This window comes from Cottoperca gobio, chromosome 16 (genome assembly GCF_900634415.1).
Source record: "Cottoperca gobio chromosome 16, fCotGob3.1, whole genome shotgun sequence".
NCBI classification, from domain to species: Eukaryota; Metazoa; Chordata; class Actinopteri; order Perciformes; family Bovichtidae; genus Cottoperca; species Cottoperca gobio.
The window spans coordinates 25,813,542-25,835,953 of record NC_041370.1 but is presented as its reverse complement, the minus strand read 5'-3'; the positions used below and the strand labels follow the sequence as shown (position 1 = coordinate 25,835,953).

The 22,412-nt window shown below is 40.0% G+C and overlaps 1 protein-coding gene across 1 annotated transcript in view; it reads right to left on the bottom strand.

Moving 5' to 3' along the window:
• Positions 1–20,929, bottom strand: part of cdk14 (cyclin dependent kinase 14) — a 168,180-nt gene extending 147,251 nt beyond the window's left edge. The window contains exons 1-2 of the mRNA XM_029451216.1: positions 20,458–20,929; positions 13,777–13,823 (exon numbers count right to left, since the gene is read on the bottom strand). Of these exons, the coding sequence (XP_029307076.1) occupies positions 13,777–13,823; positions 20,458–20,551 (141 nt within the window). The 5' untranslated portion in view covers positions 20,552–20,929. The remainder of the gene's footprint in view (positions 1–13,776; positions 13,824–20,457) is intronic.
• Positions 20,930–22,412: the final 1,483 nt, after the last annotated feature.

Here is a 22,412-nt window from a genome sequence, read left to right as displayed (position 1 = left end):
TACTCTTCAATATGGACTCCTCCAGATGGAAGTGAGGGCTGAGTGAGCACATGGGGCGTTAACAGTCTCTCGGTTTGCTTTCAGCTCAGCCATCATCCTCAGATTGGGAGAATTTCTGACCCAAGCCCTCACAGGCTAATGTGCAGATTAGCCAGCAGCTGTCACAAATCAGATTGGCGGAGCCAAGTAAACATGGCTAGTGGCGACAACTTGAACTGTGACAAACAGTCAGTCAGGATTATCCGCTATGGTGGGAGTCATATGTAGGCAAACACATGTACTCAAAGTTAATGAGTTCCCTGAAGCTAAAAGGCTATATGCTAAAATTGGGCTCATGAAATGAGACAGCAGATCATCACAGGCATATTTTTAACTTCCATTTAGTATATTCATTTATTCATTTCTAAGTCCTGAATCTTAACCATCACCACTATGTTCCTGACCTTAGCTGTCGGCTGTGGAAAAAACATGGATGTCGGGTCCATGATGGATGTTTTGGAGCTTTGATTGGCTACTCCTTTGTATCTTTGTCAGTTACCAGAGCCAGAATATTCTAATCACGTCAATGTGAAGAGAGCCCAGTTGGAGTTGCGTTCGGACAAGCAGCAACCATCATGACTTTTTGTTATAGGAGAAATGTCAATCATGTAAACATTTCCCAAAACCAAGTGGTGTCTTTGTCAACTTTGTCAAGTTAGATGTGTCTAAGTTACAGGTACCAATAGCAGGGTTTTATGCTGTGTCTTTTTTGATAGTACAGTAATTGTAACAATAGTTTTAATGCAACTTACTTTTCACTCTTTCGCCAATAGACTATTTCTTATGTACACCAAATGTGTTTGTTTTTAAATCTATTTTGCATTCGGTGCCTTTTCTGTTAATTTTCTTCTCAAAATTCAAAGAGATGGATGGTCTGCTGATCCTGCATCTGCTCTCTGTTAATAAATAACTATGTCTCCTCATAACTCTTTACAGCTGTAGAATAGTGGGGGATTCAGATGAGACAAAAACACCCCTGTTTTACTTCATAATGCAAATATCCCAGTGTGAGGTGGTACTAATGTAGTCTAGTGCAGTGGTTTCCAAACCAAAACCTCAAGGCACACCTGTGTTCATATTCGGGCAAAATCCCCTCTCTAACACATACTATCACTGTTATCACTCTGTGAACATTTATTTAGCCTAGACCTTGTAAGATAGCTATTCTCCTTCACACTAGCAGAGAGCCTTTGATGTGTCACACTCTAATATTTCCCACCATGCGCAAATGGCTAAAGCGGGTTCGCTTTGTCAGATTTCCTTTTTTTTAATGATTGTTTCATTTATATTTAGGCCAAAGCATATGACACCTATTGTTTCTATATTGTGAATAAGTGAATAATCTCGGCTCTATTGTCCTCTCCACTGATTATTGCGTTTCAATGTCAAGCCGCTGGAGCCACATTAACTAAAGTTGCAAGTTATTGAGTCTACTGGTCAGTGAGGAGCATCCAGTCTCAGCAGCTGTGTTTGGTTTTGGATGAATGCTGAATCTATGAATGCAGAGCAAAATATACTGTGAAATATATTAAATCTAATCAAACTTTATCTGTTCTAATCTACTGTAAATCAGAATAAGAATCACATTTATTGGCCAAGTATGTGTCTACACACAAGGAATTTGACTTTTTTTTCTCAATGAACTTACATAGAAAAAGACAGAACAGCAAAGAACGGGGACAACAAATAAAGGTAATAGACAGGACTCAAAAAGCACCAATGAACAAAAACAAAAATAAAATAAAAAGCCTTTATACAAGTCAAGTGTTTCTTTATATAGACAGTTAGAAAACTGTTTCCAGTGTTATACAGCGGTTGTGGGCCAAAATTAAACAATTCAGCACTTGAGACCTGCCGGGCTCAATCTAGTTTATTTTCTTGAATTCTTCTGAACTGGCAGCACACTCATCATGGTGCTCTTATGAAGGATTGTTTGCAAAAAAGCATAAAAACTCTTAAGCTCTCTCTCAGGGGACCGAACCTTGAGGTTGACAACACTGTTTGCAATGATTATTCCAAACTGCAAGAACAGAATATTCTGAAGAAACAAGAATAGAAAACGGCCACAAATGGAGCACATACAACCCACACAGTGATGCTAGCACCCAGGGGAGCCCCTGCACAGCTTACTGCAACAACATTACAGTATGTTATATAAAGAACTATATTCTATATGCACGTTCACTGCTGACTCCCAGCAGACATGCACGGCAATTCTTGAAATTCTTTTCAGAAGTGTAAAAGTGACGAGTGATCACATATCCTACACACTGACTAAACTCCATTAGACATTCAACACTGCACTAAATTCAGGTGATCACTACCTCCAAGCAAGTGCAGGAGTCAATGGTTGCTGCTGACAGCAGAGAGCTCCCTCCGGCCTGTTAGATGATAAATTATCTCGTACTGTAATGTTGCTACGATCAATCAAACACTGATTGTCTCTCCATTGGCCTGATGGAAGAGAGCCAGGTATCAGTTGAATGCTATAGAGGCTGGCACAGGATCAAGCATGCAGCTGCAGCAGTATTCTTACAACATCGTCCAGTTTGAGTATGTTTTATATGAAAAAATTAAAATCCTTCAAAAATTGTAATAAGCTCAAAATCAGACACAGGCTAAATATTTATTTCTGTCACCACTGTTCCTCTGACCATGTCAAGACGATCTCATTCTGTTTCAATACAGAATATATCTTCTCAACTTTAGCTAACATTTTTTTGAAAAGCAACTGTTAGCATGTAAAGAGGCTTATATTAGAAGCATAGCGTGAGCAAATGTGTGAATTACTGGCTGTGATTACTGCCAGACAACTCTGAGAGCAATACTCAATATGCTAGTCAGAGCGTGACCTCACACAATCACACTTCCCAGGAGTGAAATAAAAGGAGCAAATGAAAAATAAATAAACAAAAATCCGAAATGAATAAGACATACAGTGTTTTCTACTGGGGAAGCTCATTTCTGCTACTGTAACGTACTGAGTGTAGCTTGTTGTTATCCTCTGCTAGGTAGCAGGCTGACATTGTACCACCCACTGGAAATGTTTTGTTTGAGATATGGAATTGAAAATTAGTGTCTAACAATAGCTATCTGATATGTATAGTGTCTGCAATTACTGACTGCACATAGACTGCCTGTCCTTCATCAGATACAGTGTCATATGTCTGGTGCTGGTAGGGATTGAGGCTGAACACCAGAGTCATATGAAGTCCTCCACAATGCAATCACATCATTGTTTGAAAGGAGTTCCCAAGCACTGTCCATTCACTGCTAGTCCTTTAGGGTTCGTCATTTCTTCACTGAAACTGTAGAAGATATTTTAGCATTCTCTAATTTTTTCTTTGTCTCTTTTGACTATTTTCATGGCACAAAATCCATGTTAATATCCTTTTCTCATGTTACATATTATTGTTAGGTCTAAAAAGCCTCTGAAACAGCATTTACATGCTCATCATAACAGAACACTACACTCATGATTGGATGGGCACTGATCTCCCATTAACAGCTTCTCAGACAACCAGAGTAACACAACTAAAGATCTACCTCCATGCTAGATGCTCTGCAGTGCTTTGAGCTAAACTCTGAAGTCAGTATGCTAACTTGATTTCATGCTACTATATCGAAGTTTAGCAAGTGTAACGGTTACCATCATAGTTTAGCATGTAAGCATTCTAACATTTGCTAATTTACACTAAAACACAAAGTAGGCTTCAGCTGAGGCTGATGAGAATGTCATTAGTTTTACAGTATTCAGTCATAAATCAAAGACTGGAGAAATTGAAATTTGAACTGGAGATGGTGCCAGATGAAGTGTCAGCAGGATTCATCCTCTGGAAAGGATTCTGTATAAAATGGCATGGCAACACATTTAATAGTTACTGAGGTTTTTCCCTCTGGACCACAGTGGTAAATACCTCGCTGCTAGCATGGTTAAAAATATGGAATAAGTTAAGCCATATACATCATATCAGAGATGGAGTTGGCAAAGTGTCATTCATAATTTATCAGTCCCGCCGCCAATATGATACCTGAGGTTTTTTTTCTCTAAAAAGCCCGTCACACATATCCGTATGACATAAACGTATGCCTGATGACGGAGTAACTTATTAAACGTTAAACCTACAGTACAGCTAGCGTTCAGCATTTTAGCTGTTCTCCAGCATCAGCATGATGTGAACCAAATGGCACTTTTCCAGCTCTGTTGGCCAGACGCTCTGATACGTTTTAAATAGGTAAGTGATATGCTATCAATATGTTTCACATACGTATAATATTGCGTTATGTATTCATTATGTATACGTTAGCTACAACACCGCTGTGGAAAAGTTGGACGTATTTGGACTCTGACAAATTTTGAGCTAATTTTCATATACGCCGGCATGTTTCTGCCATATGGAACTGTGTGACAGGGCCGTATGTCTGGCGTGTTCGGCATATAGTCTGCGTCCTTCAAACGATCACAACTTACCCTTAATTTATATCAACCTATTGTCGATATTTCGTAAATATAAATATTTCGCAAATATTAGTATGCTAACATGCTAAACTAAGACGGTGAACAAGGTGAACATTATGGCTTTTGGTCCACTCTAAAGCAAAATTATGTAGCCTAAATATTTACATGAATAGGAGCTTCAAAATCATTTTGATGCTACACTGACTTGTAATAGGGAGAATGGTTTCTCTTTCCCAGCCGTAACTTTGGTGAGCCGGTCGTACAATCTCCCAGGAGAAGTGCGTCAAGCTTTATGGCACTAAGTGGATTTTAGTGAAACTGGATCATATTTTACGGAATAAATGTTTTCTGGTTTTCCCTCTGTTGTCCTCCGTCTGCTCAGCCTCTACTCTCGGTAATTTACGAAGTTTGATGGACAGAATGCTTTACTTGTTGCTAAAGTAACGCTAACTGCTGCTAACAGTAGTTGCCATCAGCTGGTTAGCTGGTTAGCTGTTAGCTCAGTTAGCCGTGCTACCAGAACTGGGAGTTCAGGCCCGGGTGCTGGTGTTGTGACAGAACCGGAGCTGGTGAGCGGGCAACAGAGCTGGGTTAGTAATATTAGCTGGCTGTACATGTTGTTGCACTTGCTTGTGCAAAGTTTTCAACTCGCTAGTTTGTGTAAGTAATGTAATCATAAGAAATGAATGTGTAACATTACAGCTGTCCATATTTATAACAATGGTGAATAAGTGAATTACACTGTACACCAAATTGTAATTGATTTATAGTTGTTGATTAATTTTTATAAGCACTATATTTGAGTTCTATATTGTCAAGAGCCTTTTTATCTTATCAAACAAATATTACTATGCTAGTCAATATCTCATGAACATGGATCTCTGACTTTGGTGCTGAGAAACTCTGAAGCAAAAAGCCATTATTGACTAACAAAGGTTAAACTTTCAATTGACCTCTGTAAGTCATTTCTAAACCCCTCGCCTTTCATTTCTAATCATCATGCTGTTTCTGTATCTGATCTCTTATTGTGATTCCATCTGACCTCTCTCTTTTCTGGAGGATGTGACTCAAAGATCACGAGTGTAGGGAAGACTCGAGGACCGGTCACCACAATGTGCTTCACTGCCTCCAACTGACCTCCACCCATCTACCTCTTTCATCAGAGGTCTTTTATCTCTGCTGATTCTGATGCTCCTTCACAGTCATCTCTGGCTCAACACTTCATTGACTTCATGTCAAGATTTACATCCACAACCATGTAGGACATAAAAGCCAATGGATCTTCACAACGATAACCAGAGAGCGCTATAATCAACAGCTTTTTGTTTTCATTTCAAGGAACGTTTTCAACGTGCCACATTGATTTAAAATTTCAAAGCTGTCAAAATAAGCTTCGGTAATTGAACTTCAATCAGAAAAAATCAATTGAAAGGGGCTCTTGCTTTGCAACTTTGCCCTCTATGCATGCTGATTTTCTATTGTGAAGTGATTCAGGTTTCTGACCTTGTTCTTCGAAGAGGAAGGATGTGGTAAACCAAAGAGACATACAGTATACAAGGAAGAAAAATCTACAAATGCATTCCACTCACCGTAAACAGACACAGTATATGCTGACAGCATTTCTAAATTCATTAGGGCTTTATGGTCGGAGAGAGATGTTTGCTAAATGTAATCAAAACTGTCATCCACCCTGTGAGGCAGTCTCACAGGGGAAAACTCTGGTTCACTCTGATTCTTCTCCAGATCAGCTCAGGATGGAATGGGAGTTCATGGTTAATCAATCATCTGTGTGTGTTCAGATATAATAATATTATATTATAATGTAAGTATTACTGACCACCGCCACAAGACTTAGGAGGAGGACTTCTTCAGGTGTCCAAAGTTCTAATTCTGAATTGACAGTGAGGGTATTTATATCAGTCAGGACACAAAGTATGACTCAACACTTTCTATACACAATAATCCTGTGATATTTTTAAAAAAACTGACGGCAGTGACAAAGTTCCGTTAAATAAACTGTGTTACACCGTACTCGGTACTAATAGCAGTATAAGAGCAATAAACTACGACAGATGTTCAGTTCCACATCCACACTAGGAATTGACGTTTCCCACTTCCACATAGCACTGTGAACGTAGCGTAGTATTCGCTTGGTGATTGCAATGGCGTCCGCTGCACCAGAGACAACATGCTCACTAAAAAACGTTTTGAAGTTTGTAAACTGTAAAAAATAGGTTCTGATCAGGATCAGAGTCTGAAAGTGAAAAAATATGATCTGGAACCATAAAAATAAGATTTAAAACTGTAAATCTGCAAATAAAAAAAACAAGATGACCAGATGACTCAAATACCAAATATAATATATGAAAGTGAAAAGTGAAAAATACATAATTTATGTATTAGAAATAAATTAAGAATTACAGAACTGAATCAAAATATTCAACCTGAAAAAACTTTTCATAGTTATTTTAAGTTTTTACTGATACTGTTATTATGTTTTTCAAAGTTCAAGATCAAACTTTCAGTTTCACTTATTTTCCCATCCATCCATCCATCCATCCATCCATCCATCCATCCATCCATCCATCCATCCATCCATCCATCCATCCATCCATCCATCCATCCATCCATCCATCCATCCATCCATCCATCCATCCATCCATCCATCCATCCATCCATCCATCCATCCATCCATCCATCCATCCTGTGGGCCCACCACTCACAGGAAGATCCGCTGGGGTCGGGTGCGCTGTCACACGCGTGGCAGTGATGGTCAGGGACCTCGACGGACCAGACCTGGGCAGCAGAGGCTGGCTCTGGGGACGTGGAACGTAACCTCTCTGTGGGGGAAGGAGCCGGAACTAGTGCGGGAGGTGGAGCGCTACCAGTTGGATCTGGTGGGGCTTACCTCTACGCACAGTCTTGGCTCTGGAACCGTACTCCTGGATAGGAGTTGGACTCTATTCTTCTCCGGAGTTGCCCAAGGTGTGAGGCGTCGGGCGGGTGTGGGGATACTCACAAGCCCCCGGCTGAGCGCCGCTACGTTGTAGTTCACCCCAGTGGACGAGAGGGTCGCCTCCCTGTAGGGAGTCCGCAGTTCGGAGTATTCGGCCTTCTTGGAGACCTTGAATGGAGCCCTGCAGGGGGCTCCAGTAGGGGACTCCGTAGTCTTGCTGGGAGACTTTAACGCGCACGTGGGAAACGATGGAGACACCTGGAGAGGCGTGATTGGGAGGAACAGCCTCCCTGATCTAAACCCGAACGGTCGTTTGTTGTTGGACTTCTGGAGGTTGGGGGCATTGAACCTGAGTGGGCAATGTTCAAAACCTCTATTGCTGAAGCTGCAGTGAGGAGCTGTGGTCTCAAGGTCTTAGGTGCCTCAAGGGGCGGTAACCCTCGAACACCGTGGTGGACCCCGGTGGTCAGGGAAGCCGTTCGACTGAAGAAGGAGTCCTTCCGGGTTATGTGGACTCTGGAAACAGTTGCAGGGTACCGACGAACTCAACGGATTTTCAATCGGCACCAAGGTGCTTCTGGAAAACCGTCCGGAACCTCAGGAGGGGGAAGCGGGGAACCATCCAAGCTATGTACAGCAAGGGTGGGACCCTGCTGACTTCGACTGAGAAGGTTATCGGGCGGTGGAAGGAGCACTTTGAGGAACTCCTGAATCCGACTAACACGCCCTCTATGGTAGAGGCAGAGCTGGAAGCTGATGGGGGACCATTGTCAATTTCCCTGTTGGAAGTCACTGAGGTAGTCAAACATCTCCACAGTGGCAAAGCCGCAGGGGCTGATGAGATCTGTCCAGAAATGCTGAAGGCTTTGGGTGTTGAGGGGCTGTCTTGGTTGACCCGCCTCGTCAACATTGCGTGGAAGTCTGGGACAGTGCCTAGGGGGTGGCAGACCGGGGTGGTGGTTCCCCTATTCAAAAAGGGGGACCAGAGAGTGTGTGCCAACTACAGGGGTATCACACTTTTAAGCCTCCCCGGTAAAGTCTACTCCAAGGGAACGCCTCGGGATCCCCCTGTTGGAGCTGGCGGATGTGGCCCGGAGAAGGGAAGTTTGGGGTTCCTTACTGGAGCTGCTGCCCCCGCGACCCAACACCGGATAAGCGGTAGACAATGGATGGATGGGTCCCTGTATACACTTAACCAGTGGTCCCACACATAAATCTAATTCATCTTTATCAGCCAATGTGCAAATAAAAAATGCAAGTTTTTAGACAAATCTCTCAAACTATATTAATAGTGAGTTAGGCAGATCAGAAAATGTTCATATGAACTTTGTACAGTGACATTTTTAAAGCCTCAGAACTATGTTGTCCTGATAATAGGGACACCAACTATTGCTCTTTAAGTTGGAGGACTTGTTGGCTCTATATTTCAACAAATGTAATGTGGATTTTCCTGCATATTTATTTTCTAATAAAAGTCATTAGAGACTTCTCCTGCTGTCTGAATGTAGGCACAGACTAACCAGCCATCTCTATGGTTTAAACAGACACATAGTTCCCTGTTTACTATGATAAATGATTATCAGTTCAACAGACACAAGTGACAAACAACCTCTCAGTCTCTGTCTGTCTCTCTCAGACACACACATATACAATCACACTCCCATATGCGCACATACTGTAGCTGTAGGCCATCATTCAGTTTTTTACAAACATCATTTTGCCGGACAGGAAGGAGTCTCTTTTTCCTTCTCAGATTCTTTACATTCTTCCTTAGCAGCAAGGCCCATTTATAGCAAATGGTCGAAGCTAATTCCCATGGCAGTGACTTCTAGAAATGGTCTGCTTCACGTTTTACCACAAAAGTTCCTTCCTGGACAAGAACATATCTTATCTTCTTATCCAAATAATCACAGGAAGCTTGATAAGCAGCCCTGTTGCCAAATATATGTGACATCCAAGATACTCTCATGTCCCTTTGCCAACAAAAATAAAGATTTCCCAGAGTTCTCTAAATGGAAAAATCTTACAGCGTAGCATTCCTCATTTCCCCATCTACACCACCACACTGCAGCTGAGGCTGCGGTATGAGGGCTAACTGCTTCTCTTCTCGTTAACAAGGCTAAAGGTTCATTTATTCTCATTCTACAACACAGGCTTTCACAACGAGAAGAGACAATGACAAAAAAAATTCATGGTGGAGGATGAGTTCAGGATTCTCTCAGCCTGATGACGGAAGCTGCTCTGTAGCTGGTATGACAGCGGATACTTCTGATGGTACCATTGTTCTTTAATATCCTTTGGGCACCTCTTCTCCCCGATATCACTGATGCTTCTTTTCTCAGATAAAAGCATCTGTAGCTCAGGAACAGCAAATCACAAAGCTAGGGAATTCAGAAAGTGGTCCACAGTCTTTACTGTGTAACGCCGTTAACTGGCACACACATCTATTTCTCTGAACCACACCTTTTCAGATGTGCACCTTATTTTACTAACATTTTCATTAACTTGTGAAAGGCATGTGATATGTCTCTAATACTTTCAACAACTTAATTAAGGGAATATAAAGTTTAACCCTCCCTTTTTTAACTAAATATGTGAAACTGCTTCCCCGATGCCTCACATTAGAGTAAGGCAGAAGATACACTCAGTTGCCAGTTTTTTCGGTACATCCTGCTAGAACCAAAGAAGTGTAATACCACAACCCTGCAATGCTTTCCACCTTCAGGAAGGTTATATTGTTCAGTTTTTGCTAAAAGCATTTGAGAGAGGTGTGGATTCAACTGTACAGGGTTTCTAAGATGTATTGATTAAAATGGCATGAACACAAACATGTCAGACTGATAAAGAAGTGAAGAAACATAACAATCCAGTCTGATCATCAGTCTGGTACTGATGTGTTTAAGCTCACATATCTCTTGAAAACTGTTCTGGATGAATAGAATAAAGGAATCTACCAAACAACCACCACATCAACACAAAGCATCCTGGTGTCTTATTACTTATAACTCATAAGCAATGACACTGCCTCTTGCAGACAATACACTGGAAAGGTTCCAAAAGCTTGGAAACCATATGGCTGCTTTACAACAAGGACACAGCTGGTGGTAGCCGTATGCAGTAAGAGCACTCACTGTTACTTTAACTCAAAAGAGCAGCCAAGCTTCTCCTGTCAATACAACACACAATCCCAGAATCCTCTGACCTATGGGCTGCCTCCTCACACAGCCACCTACACCTGCAAACTGAGAGTGTAAGAGAAATCAATATGTTGTACAGGGTTGCAAAATAACACCATCAGTGTTCCTGGGACAAAAGTATACAGGATCAATTAAAAAGTGTTTTGGGATAAGATGAGGCAACGTGTGCTTGCTAGTCAATACAACAATATATACTGTGAGTCAATATAAATATCATTTATACTGAGGTAGGACCCACAATATCTCTGAGACTGCTTTATAATGATACCAGATTATAATTTGATGTTTGCATCCATGTGATGAGCATGTTCATTTGTAAGGTTTGCTAGATCAGACAAAAACCGACCTTCCTGTGTGGTTTTTATCCATAAATAGTTTCATAATTCCAGATTTGATTGCCCACTCCTAAAAGCATCATCGATAATGTTATAAACAATAAAGATATTGGTGTTCTGGTCAATTCTGGAGCACATTTTGTAATTAGGACATCAGACAATTACCTTCCTTCCTTATAGGCCCTGTCATACATATCCGTATGGCGGAAACGTATACTAATAGCTCACAATTTGTCAGAGTCCAAATACGTCCAACTATTCAGCGGATCGGATAAGTGACGTATACAGATACGTCTAACCTATTGATAGCGTATCACTTACTTATACAAAATGTATCAGACGAATGCCCAACGAATGCATAACATATACAAAAATATGGCGTTTACAAAATATCGGCAATACGCTGGTGTACATTGATATAAGGTAAGGCATAAGTAGTATTCGTTAAGAGCACACTGTGTTACGCTGGGGTACGTTGTTGAACGCTGAGTCTGTGAAAATGTTTTGAGTGTGTTCAAAATTTTCGGACGTACCCAACGTGTGCTTCATAAGATATGCAGCCGTTACACATAAGTTACGTTAGACATACGTGAATACTGAATACGTACGTGAATACAGTCCGTGATTACCTACGTAAATACAGTATGTGAATACTTACCTACGTAAATACAGTACGTGAATACCTACGTGAATACAGTCCGTGAATACCTACGTAAATACAGTATGTGAATACTTACCTACGTAAATACAGTACGTGAATACCTACGTGAATACAGTACGTGAATACCTACGTGAATACAGTACGTGAATACCTATGTAAATACAGTACGTGAATACCTACCTACGTAAAGACAGTATGTGAATACCTATGTGAATACCTACCTACGTAAATACAATATGTGAATACCTACGTGAATACCTACCTATGTAAATACAGTATGTGAATACAGTACGTGAATACCTACGTGAATACAGTACGTGAATACAGTACGTCAATACAGTAGAGGTACAGATATAGGCTACGTCGGCTGACGGTGAACCCTACAGCCAATTTATTGATAACGAGTGGATAACCTATTCGTAACCTATGTTAAGCTTATCCCTGACGACGGAGTAATTTATTAAACGTGTCTACAGTACAGCTAGCGTTCAGCTAGCATTTTGGGAGCTTATTGGGGTTTGAATATAGTATATAGGGTCTCTGTGATTAGCTCATCCTCACTTCTTCACAGCACGTCTTGATGAATACATCAACACATCATCAGAGAGCATGGAGGGTGCTGAGAGGCTGCGACAAGAGTACATTCTAGCCGTTCTCCAGCATCAGTATGATGTGAACCAAATAATACGTTTTGTGTAAGTAAGTGATACGCTATCAATAGGTTAGACATACGTATAATAATTTGTTATGTATTCGTTATGTATACGTCAGCTACAACACCGCTGTGGAAAAGTTGGACGTATTTGGACTCTGACAAATTTTGAGCTAATTTTCATACGTTTCTGCCATACAGAACCGTGTGACAGGGCCATATGTCTGCCGTGTTCGGCGTATCGTCTGCGTCCTTCGAACGATCACAATTTACCCTTAATTTATATCAACGTATTGCCGATATTTCGTATGCACCGGCATACATTTCTGCCATACGGATATGTGTGATAGGGCCTGAAGGCTGCACTAATCAATATTTTCATATAAAAGCAACATTATGTAACACTCAATATTGTGATTTAGCGCCCCTCCAGTTTCAGAGTGCAGTTCGCTTATACACCGCTGTCGTGAATATAGAGACACATTTGTTATTGTTACATTACGTACAAAAACTAGCAAGTCAACATCAAGCAAGTGCAACAACACATACGTACATAGCCAGCTGATATTACTTACTAGTTACTTACTAGCTTGTTTTTTTATTTGAAGCCTATAGTAAACATAATAGTTGCCGATGATAAATATGTGTGACTCTCATTTTTAGCCAAACACATCACTGGTGTGATCATATAGCAAATAAAAACAGACGCTACTTTACTCGTTAGCCGCCAAAAGAAGCTGCTCAACGATCGTAGTAAATCAAGCTCTCACAATGATGCTGTGGATGCACTGCCTGGAGTAAAACGGTGTCCCAATTGTTTGCAGTGTTAATTAAATATTAAACTGTTCTTAATATGCTGTCCACCTGCACCTTTACACACAACATTTCATGCATATAATTTGTACCCGTGCCTGCAACAGAACACCAGAACACTGTGCCTGCTCAAAGAGAAGGTACTGTACATGTGCACAAACCCCAGATATCAATCTGTGAACATTAGTCATTAGTTCACTAATTGTGCACTCTCTGTTGTTTGACTACACCTTTTAACAATGCATTTCCACTGAGACAGAGCATTTAAAAGTATGCCAAATTAAGATTTCACATTTGACAGTTTTTACTTTGGAGATGGTTGTGAAACAAGTCTGGAGCCCTGAGTAAAATCACACACAGAGAATCTGGATGGTGAATTCGGTGGTGTCTCATCTAGCAGGCCAGAGAAGCTCAGTGATGGCGACTGACCCTGAGGGACATCTCTGAGATGAGAGGGAAACCACCATGCTCCACACATGAATATATTACACACCATATGCACTGAGTTACAGACGGATCCACATAAAAAGATTCAACTGCAATGCAGTCCTGACAACATCTGGCCAACGAGATCATGATGAATAATGTTAGTGAAAAACACAGCGTACAACAATCTATAGCCCTGAAACTGGGCCAGTGATGTCACAAGCTCCCTAAAATTCACCTGTTTTCCTGCTACCTCATCAAAGCCGCTGTCCTCTTTCTTGAAAGCTGCAAAAAGAAGAAAGGAAAAGAAGAATGTATTAACATCTTTTGAAGAATTAACAAAATAAAAATCTAATGGTAGAGATGCAGCACAGCACAGAACCGTGTCACTGGAATTCATTCTGTTTTAGAGCAGTCATTAAAGCAGTGCAGGTCTGGGTTTGGATTGAGCTGAAAGGGAGTTCACGGGTCCTGGTGACAACTTTCCTCATGGAGTTCCATCAGAGGCGGGCAGAGAGCAGCACTAGCAGGGATGAAAACATCACAAACATATTCTACCAGACAGCAATGTTAACTTAGATACGGCTTAAAAAAGTAGTAAAAACTGGTATACTTTTAATCTTTATAAAGATATATTATAATAGTAATGACATCTTCATCTCACCAGCAGTTATAAAACGGATGTTTTACTGCAGTGTTGCAGTTAGTTAACACTCCACAGTACAAATGCAAGTAGCATTCACAACACAGCTTCATGTCTTTGCATGTAATGTAGTTGCAACAGTAGCCCCTGCTGTGACAACACACACTGATATTCATCACAGCCTTGACATGAAGTGGTTTTAAACATCCTCCTTCATCAATAAGGCGATGCAGCCGAAAAGCTCCAGAAAAGGTTTGAGTCAATTCTGTATCACAGGTAGATATTCTAAATAAAGAGAATTAATGCGCACACTCAAACTAAATATAAATTGTGACAAATAACAATAATATTTACCACAAAAATCTATTGTATGTAGATCTATTGTATATAAGTGTATGCATATATAAGTGAAAACAAATACTAATTATAGAAAATATATATATTTTTTTATGATGGTGTAACCTGGTCTCCACCCAAACATGTGATCTGGTATTAATAAGTATTAGCTCAAGTCATTGGGTTCGGATCACAATATGCAAATAAAGTTACTGAAAGTAAGAAGAAATAATAATAATAATAATAATAATAATAATAATAATAATAATAATAATAATAATAATAATATAATAATAATAATAATGATAATAATGTCATATAATAATAATAATAATATAATGACAATATACTATAATAATAACAATAATAATGTCATATAATAATAACAATAATAATAATAATAATAATAATAATAATAATAATAATAATAATAATAATAATAATAATAATAATAATAATATGGAGCCACAGATGTCTGAAAGATGCAGATAATTACAATCTGCTCAATCTGCAGACAGCCGACCAACATTTCTGACCTACTAGAACAGCTAGATCATTGATCAATCAGGAAATTAATCAGGCATCATGAGCCCCACCGTGCTGCCATTCCAAAATTAGGGGCACTGATTGAAGGTTATAATCTGGCTTAATACTTAGAGTCTGTCTGGATTTATACAACATATTACTTTTGGTGTCATACTGTTCAAATAAGTACAGAAGTCATTTACACCTGGCTGAGATCTGATCACAGTGTGAGGCTGTAAAGCACTCTGCGTGCAGCTACACTTTCATTAACGTGTTGTTCATCATCCAGATAGGATCTCCAGAAATATTATATTATATTCTTTCTACAGGCCTTCACTGTGATGAACAGTTAAATAAGTCATCATTTCAAAAACCTGTAACAAAACATTTGTTGTCCTTGTTTAAAGCTGTGTGTCTGTTTCTACTGGAACTGTGTGTACCAGTGTGAGAGCAACACAAACCGGAGTCAAACTACATACAGACATACATAGAGAGGTCATCTGGAAAGTATAAAACAAACAGCAACTGAAATGGCCGCCTCGTTATATGTCTGCCAGTCAAGGTCTGTCCAAACGTGACCTTGACCTTTGTCCATCAAATTCTAATCAGTTCATCCTTGAGTCCAAGACCCTCCAACTTTCAGATGTCATTAATATATAATATGTGTCTGTACATGGAAAAAAAATGTTGCTGCCAGAAGAGACTAACTAATCTGAATTGCAAGAGAACTTCAAAAAGAAGAGTATATAAAAAGCTGTTTCTTATATCTACATCTATGACAGTCCACTGTGTTGCTCATTATTTCAGGGAGACAGTGTTGCTCATGGCATCAATATCCTTCATATTTATGAGGAGGGGAATAAACTGTTTGTTTCTGCAGCTTTGATTTCAGAATCACTTGTGAGAAGCTTGTGGAGAACATTATTAATAGGCAAATGATGATTTTTCAGTTATTAACTCCTCATGATGATTATGTTGTCTAATGAGAAATGCAGTACAGATGGACAGAGTGCTCTGAGGGCTTCTTCATGGTAAAATGTTTTTTTTTTTTTTGTCAGATTGAGTGCTTGGAAGCCTCGTCAGCGCGGCCACTGAGCCGTTAAACTGCTGCTTCCTTCTCTTGTGAGGTTGAGTACACACAGTCCCCTAAGACTTCCCAGACACCCCGACAGCATCATCACAGCTGCATCCATTCAATACAATGGATTAGACTGCAGGTCGGCAGAAACACTTCTGCACTGACTGACGTGGAAGATTTCGTGCTCACTGAAACACATTTTACATCGTCAATTTAAATGTTTGGACTTAAAATCTTTAGATTTGTAGATTTGTTAAAATATATTTCCAATGTTTATTGGAGAACTGTATTTGTATTCAAAATGCTGCAGATTGTTGTATTAATCAACTCTTTTGAAGCTCATCTAACTACTGGCAAAAACATAATCATTCAGCCCTAATTATTATTATATATGTCAGTATTTCACATGCAAACAGGCAAGTGAAAAAAGAATCCTCACATGGAGATCATCTACATGTTAAAACCAAGCCGTGTGAAAGCCTGCGCTACAAAACACTTATTATGGGACTTTTTGAACAAGATATAAATAGAAAGATATTTTGAAAACAGTCGGAACACTTCATGAAGAATGTCAGAACATTTAGATTTTGATTCTGAATTCTTTCTCACTGCAAATAATCTTTATACTTATTTCCAGAGCACATACAGAAAACAACGGAATCATTTTCTGAAGGAAATGAGGAGACATAAAATATCAAAGATGTTAAAAAAAAGACAAGAAAAAAAGAAAACTTAAAACTCATAACACCTCATTACTTCTTCTAATGCATTTCATACTGCATTACTCACTTGGAAGAATTTTCCTTTTGATCAAAGTTATGAGGAAAACATTAAGAAGCCAAACCTCTCATACAGAGAAGGTGTTTCCATTGGTGAATTAACATCAGAGATGTGCTCATGAATGCCCTTATAATGCACCATATCTGCTGAACAGAGGTAAAGATCTTTATCCTACGTCCACTCATTCTAAAAACGTATTTTACATGTGAAAACAACGCATGTCCACATTGTTTCAGGTTGTTATTGTGAAGATCTCCAAACACCTGAACAAAATGTGCAAAATGGCAAAATCTCTTCATCCTAGTTCAGTCACCAGCTAACAACATCTTGCATGACAGACAGGTCAATGTGAGACACACACACAATGTTATGATGGACCAACCAAAAATATGTCTAACAAAATCAACACAGATACGGCGTAATGACAACACCTGTATTCAGTGATCGAATAAAACATTTAAAGTACGCGATTGCAGAGAGGGTTAGAGACGAGACAAAGATATCTGCCACACAAACCCGACCAGGCTTACTATTGATCCTGTTCTCTAGAATGTGAGGCTACACTTCCCACACTTATTCATTCTTAAAAACATTTTTCAAAGGTTTTATTTTGGAGTGAGAAAAAAACATAATGTCATGTTTTGTCAAAGTGACTTTCTCTTTCTTCCTTTAGATAAGAGCGAGCATGCCTGCTTGGAGTGACTCTGCGGTCCTTCTGACTTCAGAGGAGTGATGCGGGGACCATCAGGAGCCACGGGGCCCTCAGGGAGCAGCTCTCTGGACCTGCAGCCGGCAGGTGTGGACACACTCCTAATCACACATCCACATGTTGAAGCTGATGGCCTCTCTGCAGCTCCTCAGGAGCAGTTGCAGGTTAATTGCTTTGCTCAAGGGCACCTCAGCGGCAGTAATGCTCAGTGAATTTACGTCACTGACCAGATTTATCCTGCAGGTCCAGGGACCGGACCGACCTTCCTGTCACAACTGCAGAAAAGGTAATAATTGGGTCTTTTAGGGGAGGTGACATTGTTTTTGTGTAATTCAAAGTAAATAATCCAGTAATATAATCTCCCCTACTGATGGGACCACCGGATATTTGATAGACTTTTAATAAAAATGTATTATGTGGGTTTGAGATGTTCCTTCATTTCGATATAATCCATCTGGGGCTTATCTTGGGGCATGATCTTTAAACACAACACGCTCCTCTCACATTCACATGACAAACAGCTCTCTGATGGCTCAGATCAGAAAAGGTTGAAAACCCTGCATCAGTCCTCTAACCATGTTTCAGGCTATTAAAATTAAAGCATCCACAACGCATCATGTCGCACACATCATCTGACACATGATGCAGCCCTGCCCACTGGGACCGGGTGGATCAACACTGTTACAAGGACATAAACAATAAAGCTGGCTCTTGAATGTGCTTTGTTAAAGCATCCGTAGAGCAGGGCGAGAGGCCGATCGATGCTCAGATGTGTTGATCTAGATAGGAGGAAAGATGGCCAATAGGAGATGAGCGTCAGCACAGCAGAAAAGTCAATGTCAATCTCTCTTCCCCTGCAACATCGACCCAAACTCACTTCTGTTCATTTCTCATCTTTTCTTAAAGGCTGCATCCAACTATTCTCCACACACACACACACACACACACACACACACACACACACACACACACACACACACACACACACACACACACACACACACACAGCAAAGATCTTGAGTTCAATGGGCTTTGAAGCAGGGTGTGTGTGTGTGCGTGTGTGTGTGTGTGTGTGTGCGTGTGTATATGATGGAGAACGAGTGATAAAGAAAGATGAAATGAGATATGATGGTGCACCTTGACAACCAATGTGATTGAGTGAATTGTTCATAGATTCATTACAACAAGAACTCTATTTAAGCTGTCAGTGAAAAGAGATGATGATGATGATGATGATGATGATGATGCAGAGATTTAACTTTAGTTCTGCCCAAAACAATAACTCATGTTTGCATAACATTAATATGAATCAGAGGCAGATTATATATTGTCATTTTCCAATTACTGAAAAGATTATTTGATAAATCAATTGATCAATTGACAGATAATTCATTGAAAATCATTTTGATTATTAATTTAATTGCTTTCAAGTCTTTTTTTAATCTGATATTTTTTTGTTTTGGACTTTTGGTTAGAACCAAACAATCTGAATAAGTCCAGCTGGCCACTGGGAAATGATACAGGCCATTTTTTCTATTTTCTGATATTTTATTGCCAACTATTTATTGATTAAACACAACGATAATATATATGAATCAACAATAATAAGGTGAGTTTCAGCCTGACACTGAATAGTATCACTGAATATCTCAGACTAATCAAGCTCTTGGAAGCAGAGGGCTCTGGGAAATGATCATAAAATAATGAAATTGTAATCTATACATGAGATTGCAACACAATGTTGAAGGTGATGCTTGATGATGATTGGAGCTGATGTCACCGATGCATCAGTAGCAACAAGATGTGATGGGGGTCCTGTAGAAGCAGTGGTGCCATTACACTTACATGTACTGTGCAGCACTAAATACTGTAAATATGAGGGATCCTTATCAACAATATTTCTGTATGCTAAGTGTTAAATGGAAAAAAACAATTGTTCAATTAATCGATTAGATGATCTACATAAATTAACGTAATTATTGATTATTCCTTTATTTAATTTTTAAGGTGAAGTGGTTTCCTTTATTCCATCGTGAAGATTTCAGGGTTTCTTGTTTTGTGTGACGGTGAAGTGAATATCTGGGACTAATGCAGTGCATTGTATCTATTGGTGGGACAAAGCGACAAAGCGACTGCAAGGAAACTGAAATGTTCTTTCTGTTTTCTGACATGTTAGAGACCAAAGGATTAACTGATTACTGAAGATGATGAGCAGATTAATCCATAATGAAAATAAAATTACTCTGAGCCCTATAAAGCTAGTATCATTGGTATTTAGGTGAAATAGAAACACAAACACAACTGGAAATGAAAACTACTTAATTAAGTGTTGGCAACTGTTGTGAAATAACTGTTGAGTTTACACAGTTCTCATGTTTCCATTTTCTTTCCTACAAATTAGTTTGAATTCTGAAGTCAAGACAACTGTATTCATGAGATGCGATTCAATTGAATGATGATGATGATGATGATGATGATGATGATGATGATGATGATTATATTTATAGAAAACTATGTGGCCTGAGGATCTGAATTGAGCAATCAACATCAGATTTATCATATTTCCAGGAAAACATTCCACCTATGTTTCTTCAAAGACATTCTTCACATAACTCTTTATAAACTTGACAGTATTAACTATGAATCTGTCAGACCCAAAAATAATCGTGCTAAAGGAAATGTTGACAGGCCAAGTTGCTGCAGGTTTTCCATGGCTGCTAACCCCAACTGTGAGCAGACATCCCATCAGTAGGAAGGAGCAGCCTCACTGCTGCTGCTGCTGGAGACATGTCTCCCCTCACATTCTGCACAAAGGGTTGGCACATTAAAAACACATCCCGTTACTCACCAATACTCCTGAAACTCTCAGATAAAGTTCTCCTCAACTTTTTCATTTTGCCGATTTTCTCCGGAGGTTGGGAGGATGGCATCAGGTCGCACATTTTTTCCACCGAGTTTCGCAGCGGACTGTCTGTAGGTGGAAGCGGGGAAGAGGGACCGATGTTCAGTCAGCCTGGCGGGGCTTCTCCAGCCAGCTGCAGCGCGCTAACAAACAGGAAACGGAGCCTCAACAGCTCTCACTTCTCTCATCAACTAGTAACAACAAATTCTTGGGATTTTCTCAAGAATGCAACTACATCTCCAAGGAGGCAGTAAGAGTCTGAAGCAGAGGCATCCACACTGGAAACTGTGCGTAATGTGCTGCTCCTTTCTGGAGCGTCTTGCTTTGGTTAAAATCTTATAAATTACATGTAGCTCTGACTTCGTTCTTTCTTCTCTCAACGTCCCAGTCGCTCCCTGCTCCACCGCAATCTAGATGTCATTTTTGGGATTCTCTCTCTCTGGTTTCGACCCCAGACCCCGCCCTGCATGGGAGGATTGGAGGACTCTCGTGGAGCAGCGCGTTTCTATTGGTCCCGGAGACTGGCCGTCAAAGAGCAGGCCCCGCCCTGTAATGTGTTGCAGGAGGAGGAATATTTCATGGGGAAGCAGATTGTGTCAGCCCTCCTGTTTGAGACTGCTGCCCTCTGCAAGACCCCGTCATGTGTGCAGGTCGAGGTATTCCCCCAACATCAGCTTCATCAGCGTATTCCTCATTTCACCGGGGAATATCACAGCTCATCTTTCAGACTTCATAAAAACTACCAGATGAACAACACCGGGCTCTGTTGTTGATGTACACAAAATATTTAGGTATTATATGCAAAACACTTGTAATGATATGAACGCATTGTGATGATTGTATCATCCTGCACAGTTTTACTTTCATGAAGTATTTTGGTCTTCTGTTAAAACTCACTGCAGACAGGATTTCAGTGATAATCCAGCCCACTTCTGCCACAATAATATAAAATGGTGTCCATTAAATTACAATAGCATATAGGGAGGATTAAAGCGAGCTCTAGGATTAAAACTATCAGAGATCCAAACCCTGCATCAATAATCTAAATCCTGCAGCAGCGGGTCCATGAGCTCTATTCTGCCTCTGTCATGTGTCTTTGTGTGGTGGTGGGCATCTCCAATTTGATCATGTCTGTACTGCAGTCACCACAGCTGCTGCATGAGTAATTCACAGGCATCAAAAGAACAATGGTGTAGCAGTGTATGTGTACATATTATGTGTCAGTCCTCAGTTAAACTGTTAGAGAGCGGCACGCTCTGGAAACATCTCTGGAATGCAAAGGGCTGAAATGTTTTCATACTGCTGCCTAATTACTTTGACTGGAGCACACGGATAATTGAGACAAATATACAGCTTCATTAGTTTGAATTGGTGCTTCATTATAGAGCCATTGTTAATGATGCATGCACACATTTGACATGCATTAAATAGACCACCTCTACGGTCTGTGTATGGTGTGAGTATTATCTGATGTATTCTTAAAAGCCAGACCTGTGAGGCTGATGTTAAAATGCTGAAGAGAGCTTTTCAAAAAGGGGACAAGCATTAGAGTTGCTATGGAGTTTAAGGTAATTTAGCACATTGGAGGCACCAGATGGCAGTGAGGTAACTGCATTTGAAAGATTTCACAACAGGATTCCTGTCAGGTAATGTGAGTAGAGAGCACTCCTCTGGTGCTGCAGCTAAGAAAAAGTTGTGCATATTTAACTGCAGCCTTTGACCAGACACATTGTGTAGAGTGTGATCCCCTTTAACCCTAAAATTGTGTTTAGGGTCGACACTAACACACTGTTGTTTTAACAGCTTGATGTCAAGACTTTCCCTCATTTTATGAGAATTCTTTATGAATATACTTTTGATCTGAGTCTCGTGTTGGGCTCTCAGAAACTGCAGCTGTAAAA